The sequence below is a fragment of the Odontomachus brunneus genome, unplaced genomic scaffold, assembly GCF_010583005.1.
Source record: "Odontomachus brunneus isolate Ranch 3 - 2012 unplaced genomic scaffold, Obru_v1 Obru_scaffold_035, whole genome shotgun sequence".
Classification (NCBI taxonomy): Eukaryota; Metazoa; Arthropoda; class Insecta; order Hymenoptera; family Formicidae; genus Odontomachus; species Odontomachus brunneus.
In genome coordinates this window covers 521,773-549,111 of record NW_022639485.1, presented here as the reverse complement: position 1 = coordinate 549,111, position 27,339 = coordinate 521,773, and the positions used below count along the sequence as shown (strand labels likewise).

Genomic DNA, 27,339 nt, shown 5'->3' with positions numbered 1-27,339 from the left:
CGCGACAAGCAGCGGCCGCATATACTGCGAGGAAAAACGAGAAGATTACTTACAAATGACTTCTTCACGATACGCCGCGGCGATCGCACATCGCTATTTTCGACATTCCCGAGACTTATTAACGCGCGAGACGTACTTTCGACGGATGAAAGACGCGAGAAACGCGGAGCGATGTGGATCGATGTGTGCCCATGACTGCTGCTTGGCGCGAAAAGATCGAGCATTTCGCGCGATTCATTACCAACGCCTAGATTGAATAACCACGATGACAACCTCGTAGTGTGAAACGAACGCGATTGGTCTAGAGTGGTTAGTAAGGAGCTGAGCACAATAAAAGGAATAAAAAATAAGGAATAAGGAATCGAGAATAAAGAACAGGAAACAGAGAACAGGGAATAGTTCAATATTAAAACATAAAACCTAATTTATCAACGTAGAATAGAGGAACAGAAGAATAGCGTTATTTCTTGTTTTCAGTATTCCTTATTCCTTATTCTCTATTCCCTGTTCTTTATTCCTTTTATTGTGCCCTTACTCGAGCAAGTGGTTAAGGCGTCTGCCGCGGCGTGCCGTACAGATCGCGTCGTTGTAGACGCGCAACCTCGTTTGCAACACTAGCGCGTTTACATTCATGCACTTTTGGCACTTTCGCCGCGCTAATGAACTTTTGGTGTACGTGATTGGCAGCGCGCGCGTCTACGATCTTTTCATAGCGAGCAACCGCCACGTTCCGTATTCCATACGTCTTTCGCTTGTCTCCTGTGTGAGTCTCCTGTAGAAATAAGTATTAGAGTGCCGAAAATAACGACGTACGGTTACTCTCTGCGATACTTTTGGGGATATTCTTTGCAATACTTTTGAGGACACTTTTGGGGACACTTTTGGCAACACTTTTGACGACACTTTTGACGACACTTTTGGGGACACTTTTCGAGTGCTATTCGGGACATCGATTTATCATTTTCAATGATTGCTAAATAATTTTCGGGTCTTTTTATGCCCCTCTCCCCGCTTCACACATTTATGAAGTGTCCCGAATTAAGGACTGGGAAATCTGGGCACTTTACGTTTACTTAACTTTTCACATAAAAATTTCGGCTTATACAAAGCCGACTGCGTTCAATAATAATATAATATCGTTGTTATAAATATGAGAGTTAACACTGTGCACATAGTAAATATAAATGTGATAACTCTTTGCGATTGTCGTAAGTCAACGACTTTTATTGCAACAGCCACGTCTCAATTTTTGATCGCGGAGAGTTGGACATAAAAGTTTAATTTTCGATCGCGAGAAACTGAATAAACAAAATCTAAGAAAGAAAATCTGTAACTGTACCTTCGAGTCGGCTTTCTTCGGTCCAAACCGGATTCTCTGGTGTGGCATTCGCGTCCATGGAAAACTATATTCCTGGAAACAACATCCGCTGCAAGCTCTGCTTGATCTGAAACATACCGTAAGTTTCCTGGTTAGTTACATTGATAGATGTTAAAAATACGGAAACTGTAACGGAAGAATATTGTCTCTCCTTGAAACTACTATAACTTGAAACTACATCCAAAAAGAAATAATCTTATTCTTATATATGTGTGGGTTCTCTCTCTATGTATTAGATATGTATTATATCTTATATATGTGTGGATTCTCTCTCTCAAGAGGATTTTTCTAAAAGAAAAATATTCTAAGCGCAATATTCTTAAAGTTAGAAGAACATCTTTTATCCACAGTATAAATCTTCTTAACAAAAATTTTTAATAGAAATTTCTTTTAGTAAAAAAATATTCTGCTTCAAGTAAACATATTCTTCTTGATTCAAAATGGAAAAGATTAAAATAATATCTAATAAATTTCCGATTAATAATTCACTTTATTATAAGAGGAATGTTCTTTCACTTAAAGAATTCTCACTTAAAATATAAGATTGCAAGAAATAGTAGCTTGCAACTAGACTTCTTTTTTTAGTATTAGAATATTTTTATTTTTATTTTAGAAGAATCCTCTTAAGGCCATCCATATAAAAGACCGTCTACAATGGAAACAGAGTATGACTGTAAGAAGTAAAAGTTAGAAATTGACCAATCACAATCAAATATCAAGAGAAAAATAATCGAGTGTGATTGGTCAACTTTTTACTCTTCTTACTTCTTACAGCCACATCTTACTTTCATTGTAGACGGTCTTTAAAAAGTTCCACTAAGAATATAAGGTTCCACTAAGAATGAGATAATATTTTTTCTTAGTATACCTTTTTATCAAGTATTATTTTAATCGTGCATGCAACACGTATTGATATTATTATTCCGGAAGTCATATTGATCATCAATCAACAAATCACGCTTGAAAGCACCGTTATGTCGTTTATTCTTATCTTGAACGTGTTATGTGTCGTATTATTAATATTGTACATGATTTTATAATATTTTACTCTTCTTCTTGATGTTTGATCTGTCAGAAAACATAATCTCTACGATGACAGCTCGCGATATCGAGGAGTAAATGACAATCCACGTCGAAATAATTCATCGACAACGTGGAGAAAATGCAACACTAGTCTAGACCGTCGTAGTAGGTGCTCGCAAATGTTCTCTATGTTTTACTATTCATGTTATACATTATTTTATAGTGTTCCATTCCTCCTTGAGACGTGTTTGAACTGTCAAAATGCATAATCTCCGCGATGACAGCGCGCGATACCGAGAAGCGAGCAACAGCTCCCGTCGCAATAATTAATCAGCAATGCGGAAAAGACGCAACAATGAGTTTACACTTTTTTTTTAACGTACATGAGGAATGAACCTTGCTTTTGCGAAAGGCGTGGAAAGGCGGATTAGGATATACGCTGCTGATTGTATACAGGAAGAAATTAAATGTAGATGTGTGCAGGTCAAGTACGCCGCAACCATATCGTACCCGAGTATCGCTTTTAATCGTTCCGCTATACAAAAGGCGATGATAGTCAACCGTAAAATTACATCCTTAGTGAGCTGAGGGATCGCTTTAGAAGGGGCCACGCTACATTACATACATAATACATCGCGAGTTTATTCCAAGTAAACTGGAATATCGCTTTTATTAATCCTTCCGCTATTAATAACGACGATGGTTGCCGGCGTATTGCCGCGGTAATTTCACAAATATTCCCGTGCTTGGAAACGTTTCTCACATTGTCGACGCGGCACGATACGCTTTAGCCGACCGATATTTGAACATCTCGCGATACGGGCGGCGATTTATCAATGATAAATAAATCATGTTCGAATCGACAAAGAGTAGAGGAAGGAATCCGCGCTCGCGATGTTCCGCCCGAGAGAGCGCGTCGTATGTAACGAAGAAAGTTCGATCGAACGAACGAACCGTTTAGTTGTGCCATAGTGGAAAATACGGAGAGAATTACACGGAGAGAATTTTACAGTAAAAATTACTATAGAATTTTATAACCGAGATATAGTTTGATATTCTGCAGCAATTTATTACTTTTCCATTTCACATATGTGCTATTTATTTATATTTCAGGAGAGCTATATATATGTATATTATATGTTTATATTTATAATATTATATATATAATGTTATAAATATAAATATATATAATATAATATACTTTATTTTTATAATAATAATATGATAATTCATATTTTTACTTAATATAATATATAAATATAAAATAATAAAAATAATATAATATAAATAAAATAATAAATAATAAATAATAATATAATATAAAATAATAAAAATAATAATAATATAAATAAATATATAAATATAAATTATGTCACACAATAAAAATGTGCTATTAAAAAATTTATTATGTTTCTAGCGTAATTTACTATGTTTCTTACAAGTAAATCTACCCAAAAGTTACACTCCAATTTCTTTCTAATTTGGCACAAATGTAGAGATACAAAAAATATTTAGGTCATATTTTTTCATTTTGGCCCACTTTGAGTTTCACGGGCAATTTATAGCTTTTTAATTTTCTCACTTCTATCATCAACAAGTGCAACAAAAATGCATAAGAAATAAAATTGATTACAATATATAATTAAATAATTTTAACAAAATCGGCGTAGTTGAGACACGAACCATTCTAAATTTCTTTAGCCAAGATTTCAACCAAAATATTTTAAATCTGTGCTAAATTAGTCAAAAATGGTTCGAATCTCGGCCAAACCGAGAAATCCGGCAATTTTAATTCAAATTTTAATATTTTTTGTATTTCTACATTTGTGTCAAATGAGAAAGAAATCGGAGTGTACCTTTTGGGTAAGTTTACTTGTTAGCGAAGCAGATTTAACAATCTATTCAGGCAATCTACTTAGCATATTCTGCATTACTAGAAATATAGTAAAATTGAAGAAAATTGATATGAAAGAAAAAAAACTATAATATTCTCTCCGTGTGTATATCCACCAATCTTTTAATTTATTCAAAAATATATAAAAGTTCGACTCCTGACTGAGGCAGTATTTTTCGCTACGCTATATATATGTGGAGAAAATGTGTTGTAATAAAAATTATAATTTAATAATTTTATAATTCTGAAAATTTTATAATTCTGAACTGCACAGAAATGACAAATTATTATTCTTTCTTTTATTGGCAAAAATTGATTCTTAATGACTGAATATCTGAAAGACTTAATACTAGATTCGAAGAATTCTCCGCAAAACGAGTGTTTGAAACACCTGTCGATCGAGTCGCGAAAGGACGAAGAACGAGCCGATGTAGCCACCTTCCGAAAAGCAATCGCCGTCCTCGCCGACGGATTTCGCCTTCTCGACAGCAAATACGCGCGAATAAGCGAAAATCACGAAGTTTCCCAGGAAGGAGCGTAGTGACGACGTTAAAGTGCAGCTTTGGCTCTATGGCTTATATTTACGAGTTGCCCATAGCCTATAATTCCTTCCTTCTTCCAGTTATCGTCCGGGTAAGTTCTGTCATTATCCGGCATGCACCTCAAACACCATAGTTAGCTAGGCCGTTGCGCCAGCGGCTGCCCGCGTCGCCTTTTCTCCCGATACCTCGAAACCGATACTGCGCGACTTTTTACTTCGATCCCTGGCTACCATCTTTTCACGCAAACGAGAAAGAAGACCCCGCACAGCGTCCCGCGGGCCCTCTCTGTGATTTACTTAGATTATTACACCGTCTCGAAAATAGCCGATAATCAGCCCGACGTTATTGCCGTATTATGTCAAGTTGCGCGGACAACGAAAGTCACTTAGTCGAATATGGAATTTCGCGTTGAATTTTACCGCTTATGAATATACGGAGACGATTTCGCCCTCCGCCCTTTTTCCTCTCTCTTTGTTGAGCATTGCGGAAATCCGTCGACTTTGACGCGACTGAGAAGCGATTTTTTCGTGAGCCATCCTGTAACGCGTGCAAATGGCGCCAAGCAGATGTTTTCTAAACTGAAACGGTGATATAAACACGTAAAAAAAGAAAAAAAATAGAGAAAGAAGTCACAGATGGGCAGTTAACGGCGTATCTTAAAATATATGGTTGACCTGGATATGCGAATATCTGAACATCGGCAGCGCGTGTACACACGTATAAGGCAGTCCGCGTGATTCACAGTGTCCCGTAACAGTGTTTAATGACATCCACAGCATGAACCTGCCACGGCTCGCATGCAAATGCGCTTATGTCACCGTTGCGTGTGCCCGAAAGTATGAAATACTTCCACACTGTGTAAACACGCGACTAGCCGCCCGCACGGTCATTGATTTCTCAAAAATAGCGCAAGCGCGCGCATACATTATTTCGCTTGAAAATTATGCTTCGAGTAGAACGCGACTATCGGTGGCAGTATGAATATGTACACGTGTTAAGACACTGTAAACCGAGGATGTGATACGACGTCTTTGGTTTCGAGGGCCGAATACATCTACTCAAATCTTTATGGGGATGAAACGGGGTGCGTTTGTAAATTTTGCTCGGTACATTTTTACGGAGTGTCTTTTAATATGTTGACTGATTCCCGTCGATTCTTTCAATGTTCCAACTTTAAATCACTAAATATGCAATAAATAAATGTAATTCGCGTTAAATCCTTTTATTGCTCCTAATCAGCTATATGTTTATTTATTAGTATATAATATATACGCAGTTAATTACGTTTTATATCTAAGTTAGTAAAATGTGATTATTGCAGTCACGTATAATTAAAATGTAATATGTCATGGATATCACACATAGAGAAAAATTTTTGATTGTTATTAATGTGAATTCTAATTTTAACGAATGAATCAACGTGTTTCGGTTAACGGAAACAGCAATTCTGGTTCTCAGAATTAAATTTGGGTCATAAAAACCAGAAATTCAACGTCCTTCGACTGAAAGGAGTTGGCTTGTTCATTAAAATTTAACTTCACATTAACCTCTTTAGTGACGACTTAAAATAACTTCACGCTTTTCTCCCAAAGATGAGTTCTTTTTTTTAACAACCTCTAGATTATATATTTAATTATATATATTTAAATAATCTAGAAAAAGAATATCTTATTAATATTTACTATAATACTTATTAATTACTCTAATACTCATTATATTTTATTTATTACAAAGTTTACATTATAAAAATATCTTAAGTATTTAAATATATAATCTAGAATATCTACATTTTCCTTCTCTCTCTTTATTGCTATTTCTTTAAAGAATTTTGAAAAATAAGATGTACCCAATCAGTACTTGGTATGAATTAAAATGACAATAGTTCAAGCAAATCGAAAGGAATATAATATTTTACCGCGGAACTTTTTCTGACATACCGCACTTAAGGAGTTGATACAGTCAAAGTTTATTCTCCGTGTACTAAAAACATGTATTAATTGCATTTCAGTGAATAGAATATTACAACTATATATGCGGTGCGCAATGTGTTGACAATCAATAAAATTCTGCTGTCATCCGGAAACTTGAGCATTTTGTCTGCTCTCATTTTGAACGATGCGTTCGTGAGAGTCTCGTGACCCGCGATCGTTCGATCTGCCATTCGGACACGGAAATAGCCGCGTGATTATGTAACGCGTGTCATTTCGTCACCAACAACCGGTTTATTTCGGTCAGTCGGCTGCCTACGCGGCCGACACACGATCATCGTCTCGCGCCGACACTTCCCGTTCTTTCGCGAGCGAAACCTTGGGATCTTGAACTTGACTGCTGCCCATGGCCATTGCAGCCTTCCAGATTATTACCGTTAGCCATCGCCGCGTTGACGTAATATACGCAGGCACGTTTCTTACCTATCGTGCCTGCCTACTTGAAACTAATTATGACATTTAACGTGCTCGCGAGCGGCCGTACAGTCGTTCGCCCGGACATTTCAAGCCGCGCTTCAATAAGACACCGCGAACTTACGGCGCCTCGGGTCACGTGTGCACGTACCTTATTAGCATCGACGGCATCTGTAAGACGATTCCTATTCGCGGGAGCGAATATCGTGATCGATCACGCGAAAAGAATAACGCTCTCGGCCGTTTCTCAGCTATTGCACCTCCACTTGTATCCGGCGAAGGATCTGAATTCTTTCCCGAGCCGTTTGGCTATCCGAGTAGAATATAAGTTAGCATATAATCCAGTAGGAATTTTGATTACTGTCCAGCCGTTTGGCTATGTATCCGAGTAGAATATAAGTCAGCATATAATTTAGTAGGAATTTTGATTACTGTCCAGCACTGTCTAGTTAATTATTGTCCAAGTTAATTACTGCATAGTTAATTATTACCTGAGTATCTCACACTTGAGGTGAGTTTCAAGTTATAACTATTAATACAGTAATAATTATTAATATAATAATAATTCAGTTATTCTCTCTCTCTCTCTCTCTCTCTCTCTCTCTCTCTCTCTCTCTCTCTCTGTCGATTATTTGTCTAATTAATTAAATTTAGATCCTAATCGGTGTGAGCAACGCTTGTTTCTCTAAATATATACATTTCGCAAAGATCTTGCTTAATTATTTTTCAATTTCGTAACGCGCGTTGGCATGTTGGTTTTCCAATCATAATTAACATCTTATGGCTATCGCCGATCGCCGAGCGCTTCGACATATTGCCGACGAGCTAGAATAACTAGGAATTTTAGTCACTTGTCCAGTGTGTATTCGACCAATTAATTACATTTAGATTCTAATCGGTTTGATCAACGGTTATTTCGAAACATATATTTCGAGAGGATCTTGATAATTTTTTTCTTATCTTCTTTTTTCCAAGTTTGCGATGCGTGTTGGTTTTCCCATGTTTCATGGTTATCACCGATCGCCGAGAGCTTCGACTGATTCGCGCGTCCAAGTAAAATCTGTCGTCCTAAATTACTAACGATATATACCGCGCGCGTGCGACTCGCGCGATTAAAATCGCGGGAGATTTATACGCGAACGTAATTGTCACATCGTGGTCCACGACGGTATTTTACGCCGGCCGGGCGTCTCGAGGACACGTAGGAGTGAAAAACGCCGGGCGATTCCGGAATAATTGCACATCGGCGAATTGCGACACTTTATCCTTAGCCGGGAGATTGGCGCTCCGTTAAAGTGCGTGCGGATCGTAAAGCCGCGGCGGCTCGCGGTTTTATTTTACGAGACACTCCGGCGCGCGCTGAAAATGCCGTAATGTTTGCGGACCGGCTCGGATTATGGCGATGATTACTCCCCGCCGCGCGTCAGCGTGGCGACGGTTTCAAGTAGGCACGCCGTCGTCTACCTCACGTTTATCCCATAACGTTAATTATGACTCGCTTCGATGCAGTTTCGTCGCCGAGGTAACGAGCTCCCAATTGTCGCCGTAATCGCGTCTCTTTCGAAACTGAGACTTCCGCAGGGCGCAACGTGCGAAATTCCATACTAATATCATCGCACCGGCACGAACGAGATACACGACTATTGTATATGATAAGTTCTACTAAAGATTACTAATAGCTTTATTTGGAAAATAAATTAAAATTATTAAAGTGTCTCGTTATTACATACAAGACACTAATAACAGATTGAACTCAGGAACTAAATTTGATTTTTGGAGCATCTTTTCTGAGCATAGTTTTAACTATTTTTTTTAGATTTGGATATTTTTTTTTTTTTTTTATTTATATGACACATATTGAGTTGAGGAATTGATATTTTTCATAAATGTTTTTTTAAAGATCTTCTCTAAAGGAAAAGAAAATTTACACATTCTTTTAATAAAATGAAAAACACATTCTATGTTACACACAAAATTACCCAGGTAGAAACATATTAATTATTTAAATAATTATTTAAGTAAATTTAATTTAAATTAAATAGTTTCAAAATTAATTTTTTTACTTAATTATTTAACCAAAGATTTTCTGCATTTTGACTTTCATTAGCATTAAAATTTTTCAATTAGGAAGCTTTGCACAGAAAATGAAATATTATTAGAGTAAACCTTGCTCATCTTATAAACAGCACAAACTTGATTATCAATTAATTGAATAGTTTCTATACATTTTCTGTCATATTTCTGTTCAATAAATAGGTTTAGATTTTGCGTATCTTTCGTGCGCAGTAACTGTGGGAAAAATGATACATCTTTTGATTGGAACCCCAAGCAATCTTACTCTTCAATAACTAGTCAGAGGTGAACATAGCTGTCCAGTAGCTGCTTGAAAACTGCATTAAGTTTGTATCAAGGAGGGTATAATATATTGAGAATGTTAAGTAAAATATTCATATACACGATATGAAGCTTCGCTCTGATACTGAAGTACGATATAACAATTTGCGATAACGTCGATGGTAAATCGAAGCTTCGACGGCTTCACAGAACGAAATTAGCGTCATTACGCAGGCCGTCCCGCGTGAATGATTGGTCTTTTTTTCAGGTCGCGCGTCTAATACGTAGTGTCAACACGTGCACATGGAAATCATGACGTACGAACGTATAAATCATCCTGCGGGCAATTTTAACGATTTTAAACGAGGCCCCTGACGGCACCGAAAAAATGTCGATCAATCATCTGCTTCATTTTATGACATATCATTATGGGTGGCACGAAATTGTACCATGGGATCGACAGTCAGGAATCCAACGATCAAGCCTCAATCTCGTCCGACGACAACGACAGCGACGTTTACGGTCAATTCGAGCCAGGGACGCGGGATGAATCAATTAATCATCGGGTGATTTAATGAAGTTAGCGTGCCGCGGGCAACGCAAACATAATTATAACAGTCAACGGCGGTTGACCCGTATTCCCGGCGCCCCAAGTCGACTTCCGACGTTCATTGGCAGCCTTCACACGCGCTCAAGTCGCTCGCAAGTCAGTAGCTAGCTGTCATCATCATCACCATCCGCGCAGAAGACGAAGAGCGCTTAATCGAAGACGACACAGTGTGTAGAAAGTGGAGCGTCTCAACCCGTTTATCGACGATACATCGAGCATATTTCAACGACTCTCCTCTGGATTTTCGAGTGGCTCCAGTGGCTTCTTAATACGCACGCACGCTCGCTCACGACGGTGAGACGGTGCTTCGCGGTTAGCATCCATCGCGCGGGACGATGAACGAACGAACTCCTCGGTGGCGACGCGAAACGCGAAGATGCGACCGATAGCGGAAGTGTACGCGACCAGAATAGCTCAGATAACCGCTCAGATAACCGCGCGCGCGCGCGCGCTAATTGAATCTTCCCCGAGCAAGCAATTTTTCAAGGCGAGACGCTACGATCTCTCGGCAGGGGGCACGCAGGGGGCTTGGCGCGCTGGAAGTACGGTTAAGTCAACCGGTCTTGAAGGCGAACAAAGGCGGAAACGAACCGAGCGAGGCGGGGGCGTCGAGAGACCCGGAAATTGTACCGCAAAATTGCACGAGCAGGCGACCGGCCCATATTCACGAGCGAGTTTCGGAGTGTACAGTTATCCCGCGAACGCGCGCGAGCTCGACAGCCGCGAGTTTGCGAACGCGTTCTTCCAGGCCGATTCGCGAGATTCCTCAAATCTCGTAAAACACCCCGACACTGCCGCGGCAGCTGCGCACCGCAACGGTTCCGCGGCTACATTTTACACCGTATCCTCCTCTTCTGCCGCGATGGACGTAACGATCGCGCAGAATTCGAGCTCGCTCTGCCTCGCGCCCGCTACGGGGAATTCTCGGATAATGCCCGCTTTTTAGGTGCGACGGTGCCGGGGAGCTCGCGAAATAAATCACGGAGCGCGCTGTGAGGCGCTGTGCGCGAAAACCCCAGGAGCGAGGATGATTGACACCGAACGCCCGGCAAGAGTCAATCCTTGACGCCGTAAGTGGCGTCAGACTTGAGTTTTCGTGCACGCGGCCACAGGAATATAATATATATCTCGCGCCCGAGACACGTCGAATGCGATGTCCGAATGCGACCTGGCACTTCCTACAGCGAGCTACACCTGTAATTACCTGAGTATCCCGGCGTCGTGAGGTACATAGAAACGTGGCCGGCCGCATAGGATTTGCGCAGGACGACGAGGAGGACGCATTATCCTGTCGTGCCTGAGACACAAATGACGCGGAAACATCGAAAATATACCACACACTCCTGATGTCCCGCGGCTATGGGGTTCATTAGAGTCACGTTCGGCGCGGATATGTTTTAGGCTTCCAGAGAACACCGCGGCGCTTCATAATTTCGTCCGCGGAGGGGGCAGTCGGGAGGAGAAGGGGGCAGAGGTTAAAATCCGCTGTCATTATCGTGATGGCGCGCGAGGGGACGGTTTTTGAGACCGGTAGCCGAATAACGAGCGTTAAATTGCTCCGGGACAAAAAAAGCACGCGTGTTTGCGATCTTAATCGCAACTTCCCTGTCAGGGAAGCAGTAATGGAAATTTGTAGCGTAGCTCGCAATCACATATCGGATGCGAGACGCTCATGCAATTGCCACTTTACTCCGTGTTTCGGCGAACAGTTTACTCTCACAATTCCCGTGAAAAGCTGTTTTCCCTTTCTTCTCTTCTTAATAACGTTGGCGGCGTTTCCACGAAAATCTCTTTGATCTATGTGTATTAAAAATATATATATCCTTTTATCCTACTCGATCATTATCAGGGAAACAGATATATCTGCGTACAATCAAGGCTCTACCATTAACCCATTTGCATTATTAGGAGATTTAAAAATTTTTAAAATACCCCAAAATTCCTGAGTTGATTTTTCTTTATTGATGATAAAAAACATGATCAGTGAAAAATCGCAACTTTAAATAGCTTTTTGTACATTTCAAAACAGTCAATTATTAATTCCTCTTAGTCATTGACACTCTAAAAAAATTTGATTTTTATTAAAACCAGTAGCGGTTATTCAAAATAAATTGAAAAGTTGTCATTTTGGAATCACTGAGTTCAAGCGAGAAATTTAATTGCAATACTGGTAGCATGAAAAACTAGGTTTTTTCCTAGAATGTCAATGATTAAAGGAATATTAATAATTTAATGTTTTATTTTATTTCTATATTTTATACATTCTACCAATTTTTCTGACGCAAATGAGTTAAAAGTCGCGAAAATCACATATTGTGATCTATTTTGCCACGTTTAACGCAAGCCTAAAGAAAAAAATTCAATGATATGGACATATTTTTCAAATCTTTTAGCATATTCGCTACCAGTATTTTTATTTTATTTTTAGAGAACCCTCACTTATATATATATATATATATTTTTTTTTTTTTTTAGGGATACCACTTTATATATTTTTTATATATTTTTCATATTGTATAAAAAAATTTACAATTTAATAGGAAAAAATGTCGCTAACACCCAAGTGAGGTCTTTCGTGAGAAATTGTTGCGTCACACATGCGTGAGGCTGATAGCGAACGTGTTAACGTTGCAAACGGGTTAATCGGATGAAAATTCTGAGTTCTTTTTTGTTAGATTATTCAGCGATTATTCAGCGTCGATCCAAATTTCTCAGTGCCGCGACGCGAGCGTGATCGAAACCTATTATTACGCCTGATGGTTATTTCGCGCGCCTTGCGAATCCCGCGCGAATCCTCACGGCTTACGGTTCGCGCGAGTCTCTTTCCCATGCGCGTGAGTATTCTAATTTTTGCCCCGTGACACGTAGCGGGGGCGCCAGCATTCCGCTTCTTTGTCCTCGCGTCTCAGCCACGCTTTATCTTCCGCGGTGCTAAGACGCCGGCAGACATACTAATGAGCGCTTATACCCGCGTAGCATGGTATGTCGTGCGAGCGCGCGTGCATACGTGCGTGCGTGCGTGGCTATGTACAAAGTGTTCTACAGGTGTTTGATGCATTCACGAGGAGGGGGAGGAATATACCGAAGAGCTAACTGTTAACGGCCGGCACAACACCGAGGGAATACCGCGTCGCGCGACCGTGCAGGGAGAGATCTATTCGCTATTAATTATCGCATGCCTGACAGCAATCTCTCAGAGAATGCGAGATATTCGGCCATCGCTCGCGAAAGAATGGTCAGTGCGTGCGACATAAATCATGCAGACCGTAAGGTATTCGAACCGCATCGCCAATAGAAATGTCGTTCTGCGCCGAGAGAGACATAACGATTGTATCGATCGTGCATGATTTAACCCTCTTGCATTATTTGGGGCCGTATTAATGGTCATTACTTGAAATCGTCTCAAGTGAGACACTCAGATTTGAATTAGACGAGAGTCTGTTTTTCAGTTGATTCACGCGATTTAATTGTCACATATATTTCGCAATTCAACTGAGCAACTTTGGATCTAACTCTGAATAAAAATTTCAGTCATGAAAAAATTTCATCTCAAACATGCAAAACAAGTTTCATGTGATAACTATTAATACGGGACTTAGATCTATTAATAGTCGTTACTTGAAACTTGTTTCACGTAAAATACTCAGATTTGAATTTAGAGTAAAATACGAGTTTTTCAGTTGAATCTCGACAAATGTAATGATTCGAATAAAATACTCAAATCTAATTTCAAATTCAAACCTAAATATCTCACGTGACACAAATTTCAAGTAATGACTATTAATATAAGCTTTAGATCTGTACTATAATAATTATTACTTGAAACTCGTCTCAAGTAGTATAATTAGATTTTAATTCGGTATTAGATGAGTCTTTCAGTTGAATGAAAAACTTGACTCAGATTCCAAATAAAAATCTAAGTATCTCACATAAAATAAGTTTCAAGTGACAACTATTAACATGGCCTAGAAGATTTGAAAAGTATCACAGCATTTTTTTTTCCTTTAGATCGACGTGTCAAGTGTAGTAAAACGAACAAAAAATATAATTTTTATCTTTTCTTTTTATTAAAACGCATGGCACACTTTATAGCAAATTTATGTTGTTAAATAGTCTTATTTTGTTAGTGAATTCTTATTGTAATCTTATGAACCTCTATCACATTTCTTACAGTTTAAAACAATTTTTGTTAAATATTCGGTTTCAAATCGATTTGAAAAATTCTCTTATGCGTCCCAATATGAGTACATATCCTTCTAATGCAAATGGGCTAGAAATCGTTCGTCGTAATCGCGAGACACGCTTCGTTCGTTGTCTAATCGGCCGATTTACGTGGTCGGCCCAGACTGACAAACTCCAAGTGCCGCAAAAAAAACTCCGTTTTGCTGACCGCGATGAAATTGCGTAATTCTGTGTCGACACGGACACAAATCTGTCGGCGCGCGCGCCGCACACGCATTAATGAACCGTGATGGATGAGTCGAATCGTATGGAAACGCGACGCGCGAGCAAGCGAATCAACGAACGGACGAAATCCGACGACGATTACATTGTGCGTTACGACGTCGTACAATTGAAATATCGCGGTACGGTCAAATAATTGTGGAGAACGAGGCGCAATACGCCAGTTTCCACGTCGACGTCGGCGGAATGTGACGTTCACAAGTCCCGAACGCGCACACATACGTGCAAAACTGTTGATCGGGCTTAATCTGTTCGGAAATATACGGACCATGCGGTAACGTTAGCCCGTTCGCATCTGACGATTCTTTTAATATCTACTGTAATGCCGGTGTTTCGCGATTATTCCCTTTCCAGTTCACCGATATTATACGGTACTGCCAATTTCAGCTTGCGGCGCGCTCAGCAAATCAGCCCGATTAAAGTCACACTATTTTATTTTTCTGTACGTGTCTCACGCGCGCAAATATGGGCAATTATTGAACCTGTTAATCAGCCACTTTGCGAGCAAACTGATAAATTAATTTATAACGGATATATATAACGGATCCATATTATTTAACTATATATTGTGTTCAATTTTATTTCTTATGCATTTTTGTTGCACTTGTGATAATAGGAGAAAGAATATTAAAAAGTTATAAACTGCCCGTGAAACTCAAAGTGGGCCAAAATGAAAAAATTTGACCTAAATATTTTTTGTACTTTTACATTTGTGCCAAATTAGAAAGAAATCGGAGAGTATTTTTTGAGTAGGTTTACTTGTAAACTTAATTTTTGTAATCTGTATGTAGTGAAAAGATGTACACTAATACAAGATAATAATAAATATTGCTCATTCTGATTATATTCCGCCGGTGGAATCTAATAAGGTGGTTTTTCAGGTGGAATCTAATAAGGAGATTCGACGCGTTTATATCGCGAAGTAGCGGTCCTCTATCGTCGATGCAATAAATGAAGCGAAAGTGGACTGCAGATTGAGTTTACGGGTTATATTGCGGCTCTATTCAATTAAGAGACGGCGATATTTTATCGCCGCGCGGCTAATAATGCCGGCGATATTTCTTTCTCCGTCGCGTCTATTTCGTCGTCATTCCGATGTAACGATCGTCGCTGTGTCGTTACTTATGTCGACGATTATCCAACTGCCGGGAAACACGCGCGATTTCGCGCGGATTACGCAGAAATCTTCGGTGAAATTTTTCGAACCAAGTACACGGCGAAAACTTCCGACACTCTATGTGTTTCCGCGGATCTGAATACATTCCGCGTATCGATCTATCGCGCGTACTACGCAGCGCAATTGCACACACGTGCGCGAGTGTCACGATAAGACCACGCGCGACATAAATACTCATAAGTGCGCGATGAGAGTGGCGTTTGTTTCGCGTTCGTACGTCGATTTTTCGCGGAGTTATAGGCATTCGGCGAGTGCGATACTTTCAAAGGCAGCATGGCAGGTCTTTGTCGCCGGACCGACAACGGCACGCACCACATTGTAACGCGTCGCAGACTTGACACCTCGCATCGCTCTACTTGAAGGGAGCGCCGTACGACATTGTCGTCGCGCTTCCTAATTCGAGATTCGCCGCTCGTCGATGTCTCCCCGTAGAAAAGTCGCAGCGATGTCAAACAAAGTACATTCGAAAGCTAAACCGATGCTATTTCTGGCTACCACAACCAGATCACGCATAGTTACACATTAACCCGGGAATGGAGTCGTACCGATCATTTCCCCGTACTTTTTCGTTTTCCATTTATAGCATCTAATTTATTGATATTATCGTATTTTCGCTTTTACATAAATTTTCTTTGATGTTTTCTCGTATAGCATGGAGAAATAGACGGCGTAGACGCGCTTATTTCTATGTGAAATTTGTGATACGTTTGTAGCAGTCGATCTAAAATACCATAGCGCGCCTATTAACGTTAGTCTTTTATCTCTGCCGCGTCAGCGTCACTCGATGTGCCGTTAAACGTCTATTATCTTTTCGACATCATAGTTGGGCGGACGGTTCTCTCTAGTGTCTCGAATATTACAATTATAAACGTGCAAACATGAGTAAGCGATCTAGAAAGAATTATTTAGAAGGATATAAAACAGAAGAAACAATTAGTGATTCGGAGGATTCTGAGTACGTATGAGACATTAATAACTGCATTGTACCAATGCAGTTAAAATAAAAATATTATGATTTTATTTTTAATATATTCACATATGTATAACAAGTTTAATATGTTTCTTAAACATATTAGATATAGAAATGGTAAAAAGAAAAAAAAAGGGGAAAAAGAAGAAATAGTGACATAATAAAATTATTTCCTTCAATTATTATGTTTCTTTTAATAATTGAATTGGTAATTTATTAATATTACTCAATTATTATACATATATGTACTTAAATATATTTCGGTCAAAATGACCGGTATGCGCCCTCTAACGTTGGTCCCGTTAACGATTCCACTCCCGGGTTAATGTAGTTGATGTATTAAAGTAACTGAGTCATATCGACCATACACATTACCACCATAAAAGAATAATTAGAATGATGCGACTATGCTGTTCGCAACTAAATATTTCTGCTTATTTTTCCGTATATTTGAGAAGTTAATCGAAGTTTGTGTACTAAATTTGTCTACTAAATTGAATTCAAATTTATCAACCTTTTAATAAAAATGGTACGATAGTTTCACGATTAAAATTGCAATTTTGATTTAAAATCATAAAGAAACGAAAGTGATCGATATATAATCTTCGTTCGTTACAGCATAAGAGCGAATGAAATTTTAATTTTGATAAGCTAATGGCTGTCGGCCGGCTCGTCGGCACTCTGATTAAAGTGAACTCCGCCCAAACGAACGGCGCACGGTCGCGTTCTGTAATTGTGTGTGTGAATTGCAATCCGGAAACATTTATACTTTTCAATAGTTAAGTGGAGTCATTAGAGCCGGCGAAAAATAGGCGCAGGCTGGAATGCGCGACGATCCTTCAAGCGCTGCGTGTATCGGCTCTGCTCAAGCCATATAGACTGACGCGGGCAACGCTTCAGTTTCAGCCATTCACTGCGGGCCTTTACCGTTCTGCGCTCAGCGGCATGTAACGATGCTACCAGCCGTTTCTTATTATTCATTAGCGGGTCAAGTTTGAGCGCGCCGCCCGGCCACTCGCTTACGCGCCGCGCCGCGTCGCATTGCAGCGCGTTGCGACTGACAATGAAGGCAAATGCGAACACTCGCGTGTTAAAGTGGCGCGTCGGTGAATATCGATATGCGCGGTATGCGGAGCGTTCGAATTTTTCAGGGGAAGAGAGAAAGAGAGAGAGATTTGCTCCCCGCATAGAAACTTCCCAAGATATTCCCAGACACGGCATGGATACCGATTGGAATGGGCAAGCTTGTCCCAAAATTTATTTTCCCACTACGATATCGATTGGGAATGCCATTCTTGTCCCGAACGTGAATTCTCTGCGTAGAATTGAAACATTATGGCGAGTTTTTGAGTCGGTACACCTTTATGATATCAGACAGGAAATCTCATTTTTATACTATTGTATTTAATGGAATAAAATTTCAAAAAATAGAATGTTTTTAAAATATTTTGAGTATCTCACTGAATAATGAAATTATTTGGAAAGTTAATATATTTTATTCCATTTTAACGTAAAATGAAGACTCTTTTTTCTTTCTTCGAAAAAATAACCAGAATTCTCGCACAAAAAATTTCATGAGATCTAATAAGAATCCATTTCGATTTCCCAAAAAAATAATGAGCTCTGATTAGGGAACCTATAAAGATTCAAAGTGGGAAACATAAACAGATCCCAATAAACAAAATTATCTAATCTAATTATCCCATTTTTCCTTCCTTCGATTTTTGTTATATTTATGTTGAACAAAATATCTGAAATACTCTAAGAAGGTATATACTTATATTTACACACGCGTTTATACTTACTTTATAAGTATAAATATTTAAAAAGCACAAAATACTTAAATTGTTACAAGTATTTTGCTCAAATTCCCGTATAGGTCATAATTATTTTGAGTAATCGAACTGGATCTCAATTAGACTCCAAGAAATTTTCTCTATGCAAATTGTCCGTGATACAATAAAATAATACATAAATGATCCAAAAAACTATCGCACGATGCCTCGAGAGCGCATTATGCAGCTTGATTGGAATCGGAAATTTTAATATCCAAGCATATTACATGGAGATTACGTAGAAAGAGAGACAAAGAGAGGTAGAGAAAGGAGATGCTTGAAAAATCCTAAATTTAGTCGTTATACTTTTACGCAAAAACGTAGGAATCTTTACGAGCGCGGCATCGGCGTGCGGCGCGTTTTAGCGTCGGCTATTTATACGTGCAGCACGCGAAACAGGTGGCGGGACGTCGGATGCTATGATTATAAAACTCCACAGGTTGCGCCTTTATTATTAGCGTGCTCAGGCGTGCATACGCGCGCTTATGCTTATGCAAATCCCGCCGTACGCAACGAACGAACGAACGAGGCATGCGTGAATTGAAGCGATCGTGCGTGAGTGCGTGCGTGCGTTTACTTGTGCACGCATACACTCACGCACGCGAAAAAAATTCAACGGACGAGAGAAAACACAGATACGTTTCATATGCCGACGCAATCAAAGAGAAATACCTATAAAGACCGAGTTTTAGCATTTAGCGCAACTATCACTTTCGTGTTAACGTCGCGCTGATAATCCCACTTCCGTCAGAGTGCGCGAATCTCGCAGGCAAAAGTCGCAAAAGGGTGTAAATTCGACTGTCTACGTAAGAAGGGACGGCGTTAATTGATCGATCCACCGACTGCGGAGGTCCGATGAGCGCACTCATCCTGCGGGAAAGTGCGCGCACTTCTCGCAAAAAAAGGCGCGCACGAGCGAACCAACGAGACCGCTCATGCTAAGAAGCGCGCATTATGCGCGCGGTACCTGGCCGCGCGCGGCGCATCCGGAAGCGCGCGCACCAGATTGGATTTATATTAATTATATTGTTAAGAGCGCGCAACGCTAATGGAACGGGGCAGTCCGCGCGAGTTCCGATGAAGGCGATAGCATCGTCGTGAGAAACATTCCGCAGACCCAGCCACCCGCCGCGCGGAAGATAAGCGGCGGCGGGTATTCAACGTGCAGGACGCAACGCTAGTTTTACGCGGTCGCTGTTTACGCGCGTCGTTCCGCGTGCACCTTGCGTCGAGGGAACGAGGAACATCGTCGTCGTCGAGCCGGCGTCGTGATCGGAAAGCTGATCCGCGCGTCACGCTGTGCGGCGCGACGCGCACGTGTCGTGCGCGATCTCACGATGGCGACGGCGACGGCGCGGAAATGCCTCCGTTTAAATCGCAGGCAACGCACATTCGCGCGTTATCGAGCCGAGATAACGCTAATTGCGCTGCGATGTTCCAAGTAACGCGGCTGGGCTTCCTTTTTTTTCGCTGTCAAGTCCTTTCGCAACAAGACTGTCGTCTGCTCGAGTTTCAGACGCGTTCATGCGGAGGGGACACGGAGGGACGTTTACATCGACCGCGACAATGTTATCTAAATGAAGGTATTAAGCCTTTAATGCTCGAGAACGCGGACCCTCTCACAGGTCCATTCTCGTTATAGCTAATTTTATGAAGCACGTAAGTTCTGAAGTAAAAATAAAGTAAGTAAAAGTATATGGATACAACTGACAAATTGTATTAAAGCAAAAAAATCTTTTTTCGAAGTCAATACACGTAATTAATGAAACAGGGAGGTCATCGCGCGCTCCCAGGTTACATTTACCCCGCGCCTTCTCGAGGGTCAAGGCCCAGGCATCGATCCCGTTCGTTTCCCTTCTTCATAAAATGGTTTCAAAAAACGCTAAAGAGTTTTGTGGTCCAACTAAAGCAATAAGTTCGAGCTGACTCTATGTTCGGCACGCACACCTGCCAGTAAAGCGAATAAGCAACCCGTCATATTTACCAATATGTTGATGCAACACACTGAGGTACCCTTAAAGGGTTAACTAATAGTCAAAGACATTACTCGCTCACTCTGATTAAAAGCTTCGGTCAAGTGGTAGAGGATGCCGCCACGTGCGCCGTGCTGCTCTTGTTGCAAACGTGTATATATCCGAACGCATCGCGATATTCCTTTTACATGCATCGACGGTTACGTAGACGAGAAGGGCTCGTTACGCTCGCGAAGACCTTCGTATAGGATAGGATAGGTAGGTACGTATGGACGCACGGGTGAGAGGCGATCGTCCACGGTCGGAGCGGCTCCAATCGGCCGCTACCTTCTTACCCATGCGCCGTTCACGTACGTGTTTATCTACGTATGTAAATGCCAGGTAAGCGCGGACGCTAGTCCGGATATATATCGCCTATGGGAATGCACGGTCATGCCAAGTTCAGGGCCGGCAGCGATAAAAATGTATTAAGCCGTTTATCTTTGCAACACGTCTACCTCGCGGCGCATCGTATCGGGTTTATAATAAAGCTGGCTTTCCAACTTCATCCTTCGTTATGCTAAACACGTCGCGGCATGTACGCCAAGACGCTGGGACGGGTCCCGGGTCTATCTGGACGAGTGTAGCGACCACTTCGATGAGAACAGCTGTTACGCCGAACTATCCGCTAATGTGGCCACGATAATCGCGGCTTGTTACATTCGAGCGTAAATCCTTATCCATTAAGGACTCAACGGCGTGATTACGATACGGAATCGATTCGACATGTACACGGAGAAGATATGTAGTAAAAATTACAGCAAAATTTTTTGTAATTTTGGAGCATACAGAATTTAGCCGGCTTTAATGACCCCTATTTGTTTAAAAACGTTAAACACGTTTGACTCTTTACTACAGAAGTATTGTAACTACTTGAGTGTTTTTTATATCATATATTCAGTAAATCGTCAAAATTAATTTGATAATAATTGTAATATGAATTCTGTAGTAAATATAATAATTTATACTATAATTTCAGCATAGTTCACCTTTACGAAAGCCACTGTAGAAAGGAATATAATTTTCACGTAAATTTTATCATATGTATTGTATTTTTTCTGTGTCCTCTCGAAATTTTATTCTAAAAGTACAGGCGAGTTACTCTCGAATTAAAGCGATTTTTTATTCATATAGAGATAATTTTCCACCCTAAATTGTCACGCGAATATTTTTTTCTGAAATTGAGAAGTGAATCCGACGTATTCCGTCATCACTGGGACAGATTCATCCTAATTGGTTGAAATATTCACTCGTATGAAGTCTCTGTGAGAAGACGTTAATTCACCTCGATGTTGGAAAAGACAGACTATCCGAAAGCGCGTCCGGAGTGTATTTCCAGCGTTAATTAGCGCGATGTCTCGTTCCCCGTTGGAGGATGCGCTTCAGCCGAGCGGTCGGTACCTCGAGACGTTGCGCCGCCGATACGCACGTCATTAAGGCACGCACTCACGCATGTACGCACACTCGCGCATTTATGTAAATGCGCTCGCAACGCGCAAGGCGGCTGAGAGGCCGTCCCATCGAGGTAGTTTCTAGCTAATTGCCGCGCGCAATTGCGACGCGAAAATTCGTGGTCGTGACTAGCGTCTCGCCTCGGAGCATTCTTCCCAAGGTCGCGAAGGGTGCTGCCCTCCCGTCAAGGCCGGGAAGGTCGCCGGCGAACTTTTCGCACTGCCGTTCTACGCGCCGCGAATGAACCAGCCGGATAACGAGTGATAAGGATCGTCGCGTCAGTCTCATTGATTTACCGTCTTGCGAGTGACCGGTGACCGGTACCGTGATGAACCACGACGCGTATCATTAATTTACATATAAAGTATAATTAATTTCACCCGATAAATTAGACGTACGTAATACTGGTGAAACGAGAGAAAAAGGATAATTGGAACTCAAACTTTAGCTGAGTGCAAATTTCATAGTGAGAAAGAAGTGTTTGGCATTTGTAACTATAATTATATAGAGAAATAATCATTACAAATAGTGATCAAGAAAACCACTGTTTAAAGTAAGTGATACTATAAAATTACTATAAAATTTTGTAATCGAGAGAAACAGATCGACATATCGCAGTAACCGACTATTCTTTCATTTTACATGTGTTACTTATATCTTAGGAGAACTGGTTTATTATTGAAAAATGTACTATAGATTGATCTCTCTTAGCAGAATTTATTATATTCTTTAGCAAGATAGGGCTCACTAGCAGCCTATTTCTGCACTATTAGAGATACATAGTCAAGTTAAAAAGAACTCATACGAAAATAACTATAATATTCTCTCCGTAGAAGAGGTTTGGAAAATATCTCCATATCACAGAATTTCTTTTCTTTTGGTTGTCATCAAATGTAAAAAAGGATGCATCAGAAATTCGCGAGTGTTTACTCGAAAAAGTAAACGCTCGCGAGTGTAAACTTCTTATCTATCTTGAATGAGAAGTCACGATTTAAAAAATTTCTTTCAGTACTCCAATATAGCCAAGTGAAATGAAGGGATACATTCTCTTCTGCTGCAAAAGAGATAAAGGGTTGACTGTACACCTAATAAATCTTTGCGCTCTCCTAGACGCGTGATACTTTTGCGTGATCGAACACAGTCAGAGACGTTTTGACAGCGCGCCAGACGCAATCGCGATTAATCGGGATCGACGAGCGGCGGCGGCGGCGGTGCGCGATATTAAATCGCGTCGTAAACCGAGCCAGCGTGAGGCACCCGACGCTGTTTACAGCCGCGGCGCATCCCTGGCTTTTCTCCTTTTTCATGGTGGTCTCCCGGTTTCTTGCACGCCGCGCCGGAGACTCGCGTAAAGACCGGCCGCAAAACTCGACGCAGCCAGGCAGGTACATACCCGCCGTACAAGGTCTCGATGGAACTATAACTATGAGCACCATAAAGCTCGCCTCTTGCGCTCTCGTGCAAGGAGAGTACGCCGCGCGCTTTTACGCCCGATCCCCGGCGCATCGTCGTAGACGATCGAAAAATCGAGGAGCTGCGGAAACGATATTGCGAGCGGCTGCGAGTGCGCGCGCGCGAGCAAAAAAAAAGGAAAAATCGAAAGCCGCGGCGGCGCAGGGTCTTCAACTCCTCGAGATGAAAGGTTTAATCCTTTGAGTGCCATGGATTCATACATGCATCCGGCAACTATCATCGTAGTGAACGAGCAATCATCGTAGGGACGAAAGTGATGTATTCACGAAAACAAAAACACCGTCTGTCAGTTAGAAACTGTCTGGAAGTTGTGACATGAAGCAAGTTGTCACATGTAATATAGTAAAATGACATGTAAAATAACAAACGACAGCACTGTGCATAAAAATTTGCCATAAGAACAATGCGGTAATGTTTCAACTACATCTGTCAGACCGAATAACGTATTTTCCAAAACAGATAATATTTCTAATTCTGTACAGTCGAACGAGTAAAACTTATGAAGCCGCAAATTTCACTTATAAAATAGCAAGTAAAACAGTTATAAGCTCGACTTATAAAATAACAAATGAATTGCTTTACTCATAAAATAGCAAGATGTGAGTATAAGTGGTATATTAAATATTATATTTACAAGTTTGACTATTATATCGTACTTCTATTACAATTTGTCTTAGTAATTTAATGACTCATCCCGAACATGGGGGAACAGGTTATTACAGATTATTTTACATTTTTATTAGTGCAAAAATATAAATGACATCACTGAGTTAAAAGATATATTTTTGTGCTATATATAAACATATGACCCCTCAAAAATTCGCTTGCAACGTGCATTCTATCTATAGGTTGCACATAAGAATGACTTTTACGATGTATCAATTATACTCGGCAGTCTCTCGGTCTCCTCAATTCCGTAGTCAAAGGGTTAATTGAATTGGAAGCAATAACGAATATGCCGCGGCATTTCGTCGGAGTTAAGTAAAATCTCGACTACGACGAGGTTATATCCGCGATTAGAGAGAGCCCGACGATAAGGTAGCGGAATTATGCCGCGCATCGTCCGAGGCGAAACGAACGTCCAGAAATCGCGACGTCGAACCGGTCCCGCGGGCCGAGTGGATATCCGAAGGAAGTTGGCTGTCGCGACGGTTAATTGGAAGAGGGAAAATAATGCGACGTCATTCGATAATCGCGTCTCTCTCTCTTTCTCTCTTTCTTTCTGCCGAGGAGAGACACTCGTACCTCTCGGACGAACGATCGTAAGTGACGACATGGAAGCGTCCAACACCTGTTGACGAGCGTCTTTTCGCCTCGCCTTCGGACGCCTTCGAGGACGTCGGTACTGTTACTTTGCGCCAAACGATCGACACATCCTTCGAGGTCACCTACTCTTAAGCGCCTATCGTGATGGGCAACTCTGCATACTGGGACAACGGCGGCACCGCGACGCCAGAATGGACGATTTTTAAAGGATTACAAAATCCTGACAGGAATAAAAATCAGATGAAAAACTTGTAAAAAGTTGTAAATTAATAAGACTATAAATTTTTTGCCACGTATGCTATCTTAGCAATCTTGATAAAAAAAATTTGATTTTATGAGAAATATTAACATCATTCCATGTAAGTTTCAATTCTACCAAAAAAAATCATGCCTCAACAATAACTATCTTGACCTCAACATAAAAGTGATTTGAAACCAGTATCAATACATTTCTTTATTCATTAAGGTTATAACTATTGGTTCACGCACAGGCTTCCTGCAAATTTCAATTTTTTATTTATTTATTTTAAAAGCTCGAATTTTTCAGTGAATAGATTAAATTTGATTTTTTATAACTTCTATTTTGAGAAAAATTGTTCTTTTTTCCAAATCCACTCCGCGGACCGATAACTCTAATGAATAAAATATTATTTTATTGATTGTATTAATACTGATTTTGGATCACTCTCTTGTTGAGGCCAGGATGGTTTACTGTTGAAATATAATTCTTTTGCAGAACAAAATTGAAATGGATACAGTGATGTTAATATTCACATTTTGATGTTAAAAATCGAATCTTCTGTATTAAAATATCATTCATAGACAAGTATAACAAAAAAAAGCTCATACTCCTATTAATGTGTAACTTTTTACTCCTCAAATTTCATCTGATTTTTACTCCTGTCAGGATCCTGTAAGCCCCTGAAACGTGGCTCGTGAAATGTGCAGCTTACGACGGATTCAGTTAGTAACTTATCGGCGTGGCTGCGCGTTTATGTCGGTCTCATCGTCGAATTATGCGGGGATAAAATCCAACGTACTACGCGCGCGCACCCGAGTCCGCGCATAAGCGCTTACTTAACGAAGTTCCATCATTCCTCCGCGGTATTAATTCAAGACGCACAGCCGCCGACAGGCGACCGGTTCGCGAGCTTTAAAATACGAATGATCGTCAAATTCCGCAATTCGCGGGAACTCCTGATGCGTGAACGGCCTCTCTTTCTACCTTCATCTAATTCGCTTTCTCGCTCTCCCTCCCGTAAGAAGTTCGCCATTGCAATGAAAATTGATAAAGATTTACCCGCGAGGCACCCATCCGTAGACGCGACGCGTCTCCCCGCAGCGTGACGTTTTTCATTCGCGTCGAGTCGACCGAGGAAGCATAGGGATTAATTAACGGCGGACGAACCGTGGAGGCGGAGAAAGGGCTCTCTCTCTCTCTCTCTTTTTGTTTGTCTGTCTATCTCTATCCTTCTTTCTCGGCACCGGAGAGAACCGGTCTACATGCGATATGCCGTGAGTATTATCGATTTGTCATCGGTCGATAAAAATCGACAACACCCGTGCTACACGTCTGCCTTTTTCTCCCTTTTATCGTCTCGGCGCACGTCTCCTCGTTAGACCGTCCTAGTACAACGCATGAGGGTGTCGTTACCCCACACGCAGTCACTCGATTATCGATGTACTGTTCGATCGTCGAAAAGCAGCTCGTTAGTCGCACGTATAAATTGACGCGAGATTGGCGAAACCAACGTGATTCATCTCCCAAAGGCAAAGAAATTTATCGTGGAAATGCGCACGCGTTTGCGTTCCGCCGCTTTTATCCGCCGCTTCGACTCGACTTCCTTAACCCTTTACGTTGGAATGACGTCTCCCCCCTTCAGGCGTTGCGCTTTCACGAGTCAAATGTGCACGTTCTTGATCGCACACCTGACCTCGAACGCTATTTTGTAATAACCGAGCCATTAACCCGAGGAAGTTAGCGTGAGTTTCACTCATACTGAAAGCCCTAATTCTAGAAAAGTAGTGATAATCTATAATACGTTTAAAGGGACGAATAATTTTTATTTACTAAAAAATAATAAATCTAGAGGGAAAAAATAAGTGTTTCCGTAGATAATGGAATGTGTGTATGTGAATACTGGAAGGGGAGCTTAAGGCTTTCAATATGAATGAAAGTTACTTACGTAAACTTAACTAAGGTTAAGGATGTAATATCTATATGTAAAAAATAATGAAAAAATTTTGGAAAATTGCAGATCAATCTATATTGCATCTAAAAATGATCACACAATTTTACAATCGAACAAGTAAATATATCCAAAAATTATACTCCGATTTCTTTCTAATTTGGCATAAATGTAGAAGTACAAAAAATATTTAGGTCATATTTTTTCATTTTGGTCCACTTTAAGTTTCACGGACAGTTTATAGCTTTTTAACGTTCTCACTCCTATCATTAACAAGAGAAACAAAAATGCATAAGAAATAAAATTGAATACAAGATA

At 40.6% G+C, this 27,339-nt stretch overlaps 1 protein-coding gene across 5 annotated transcripts in view; it reads right to left on the bottom strand.

The window, feature by feature from the left end:
• Nucleotides 1-27,339, bottom strand: part of LOC116843744 — a 41,671-nt gene that overhangs the window by 4,225 nt on the left and 10,107 nt on the right. For all 5 annotated transcript variants that reach the window (XM_032814463.1, XM_032814459.1, XM_032814461.1 and 2 more), the window contains exon 2: nt 1,340-1,445. In XM_032814463.1, coding sequence (XP_032670354.1) covers nt 1,340-1,445 — 106 coding nt within the window. The remainder of the gene's footprint in view (nt 1-1,339; nt 1,446-27,339) is intronic.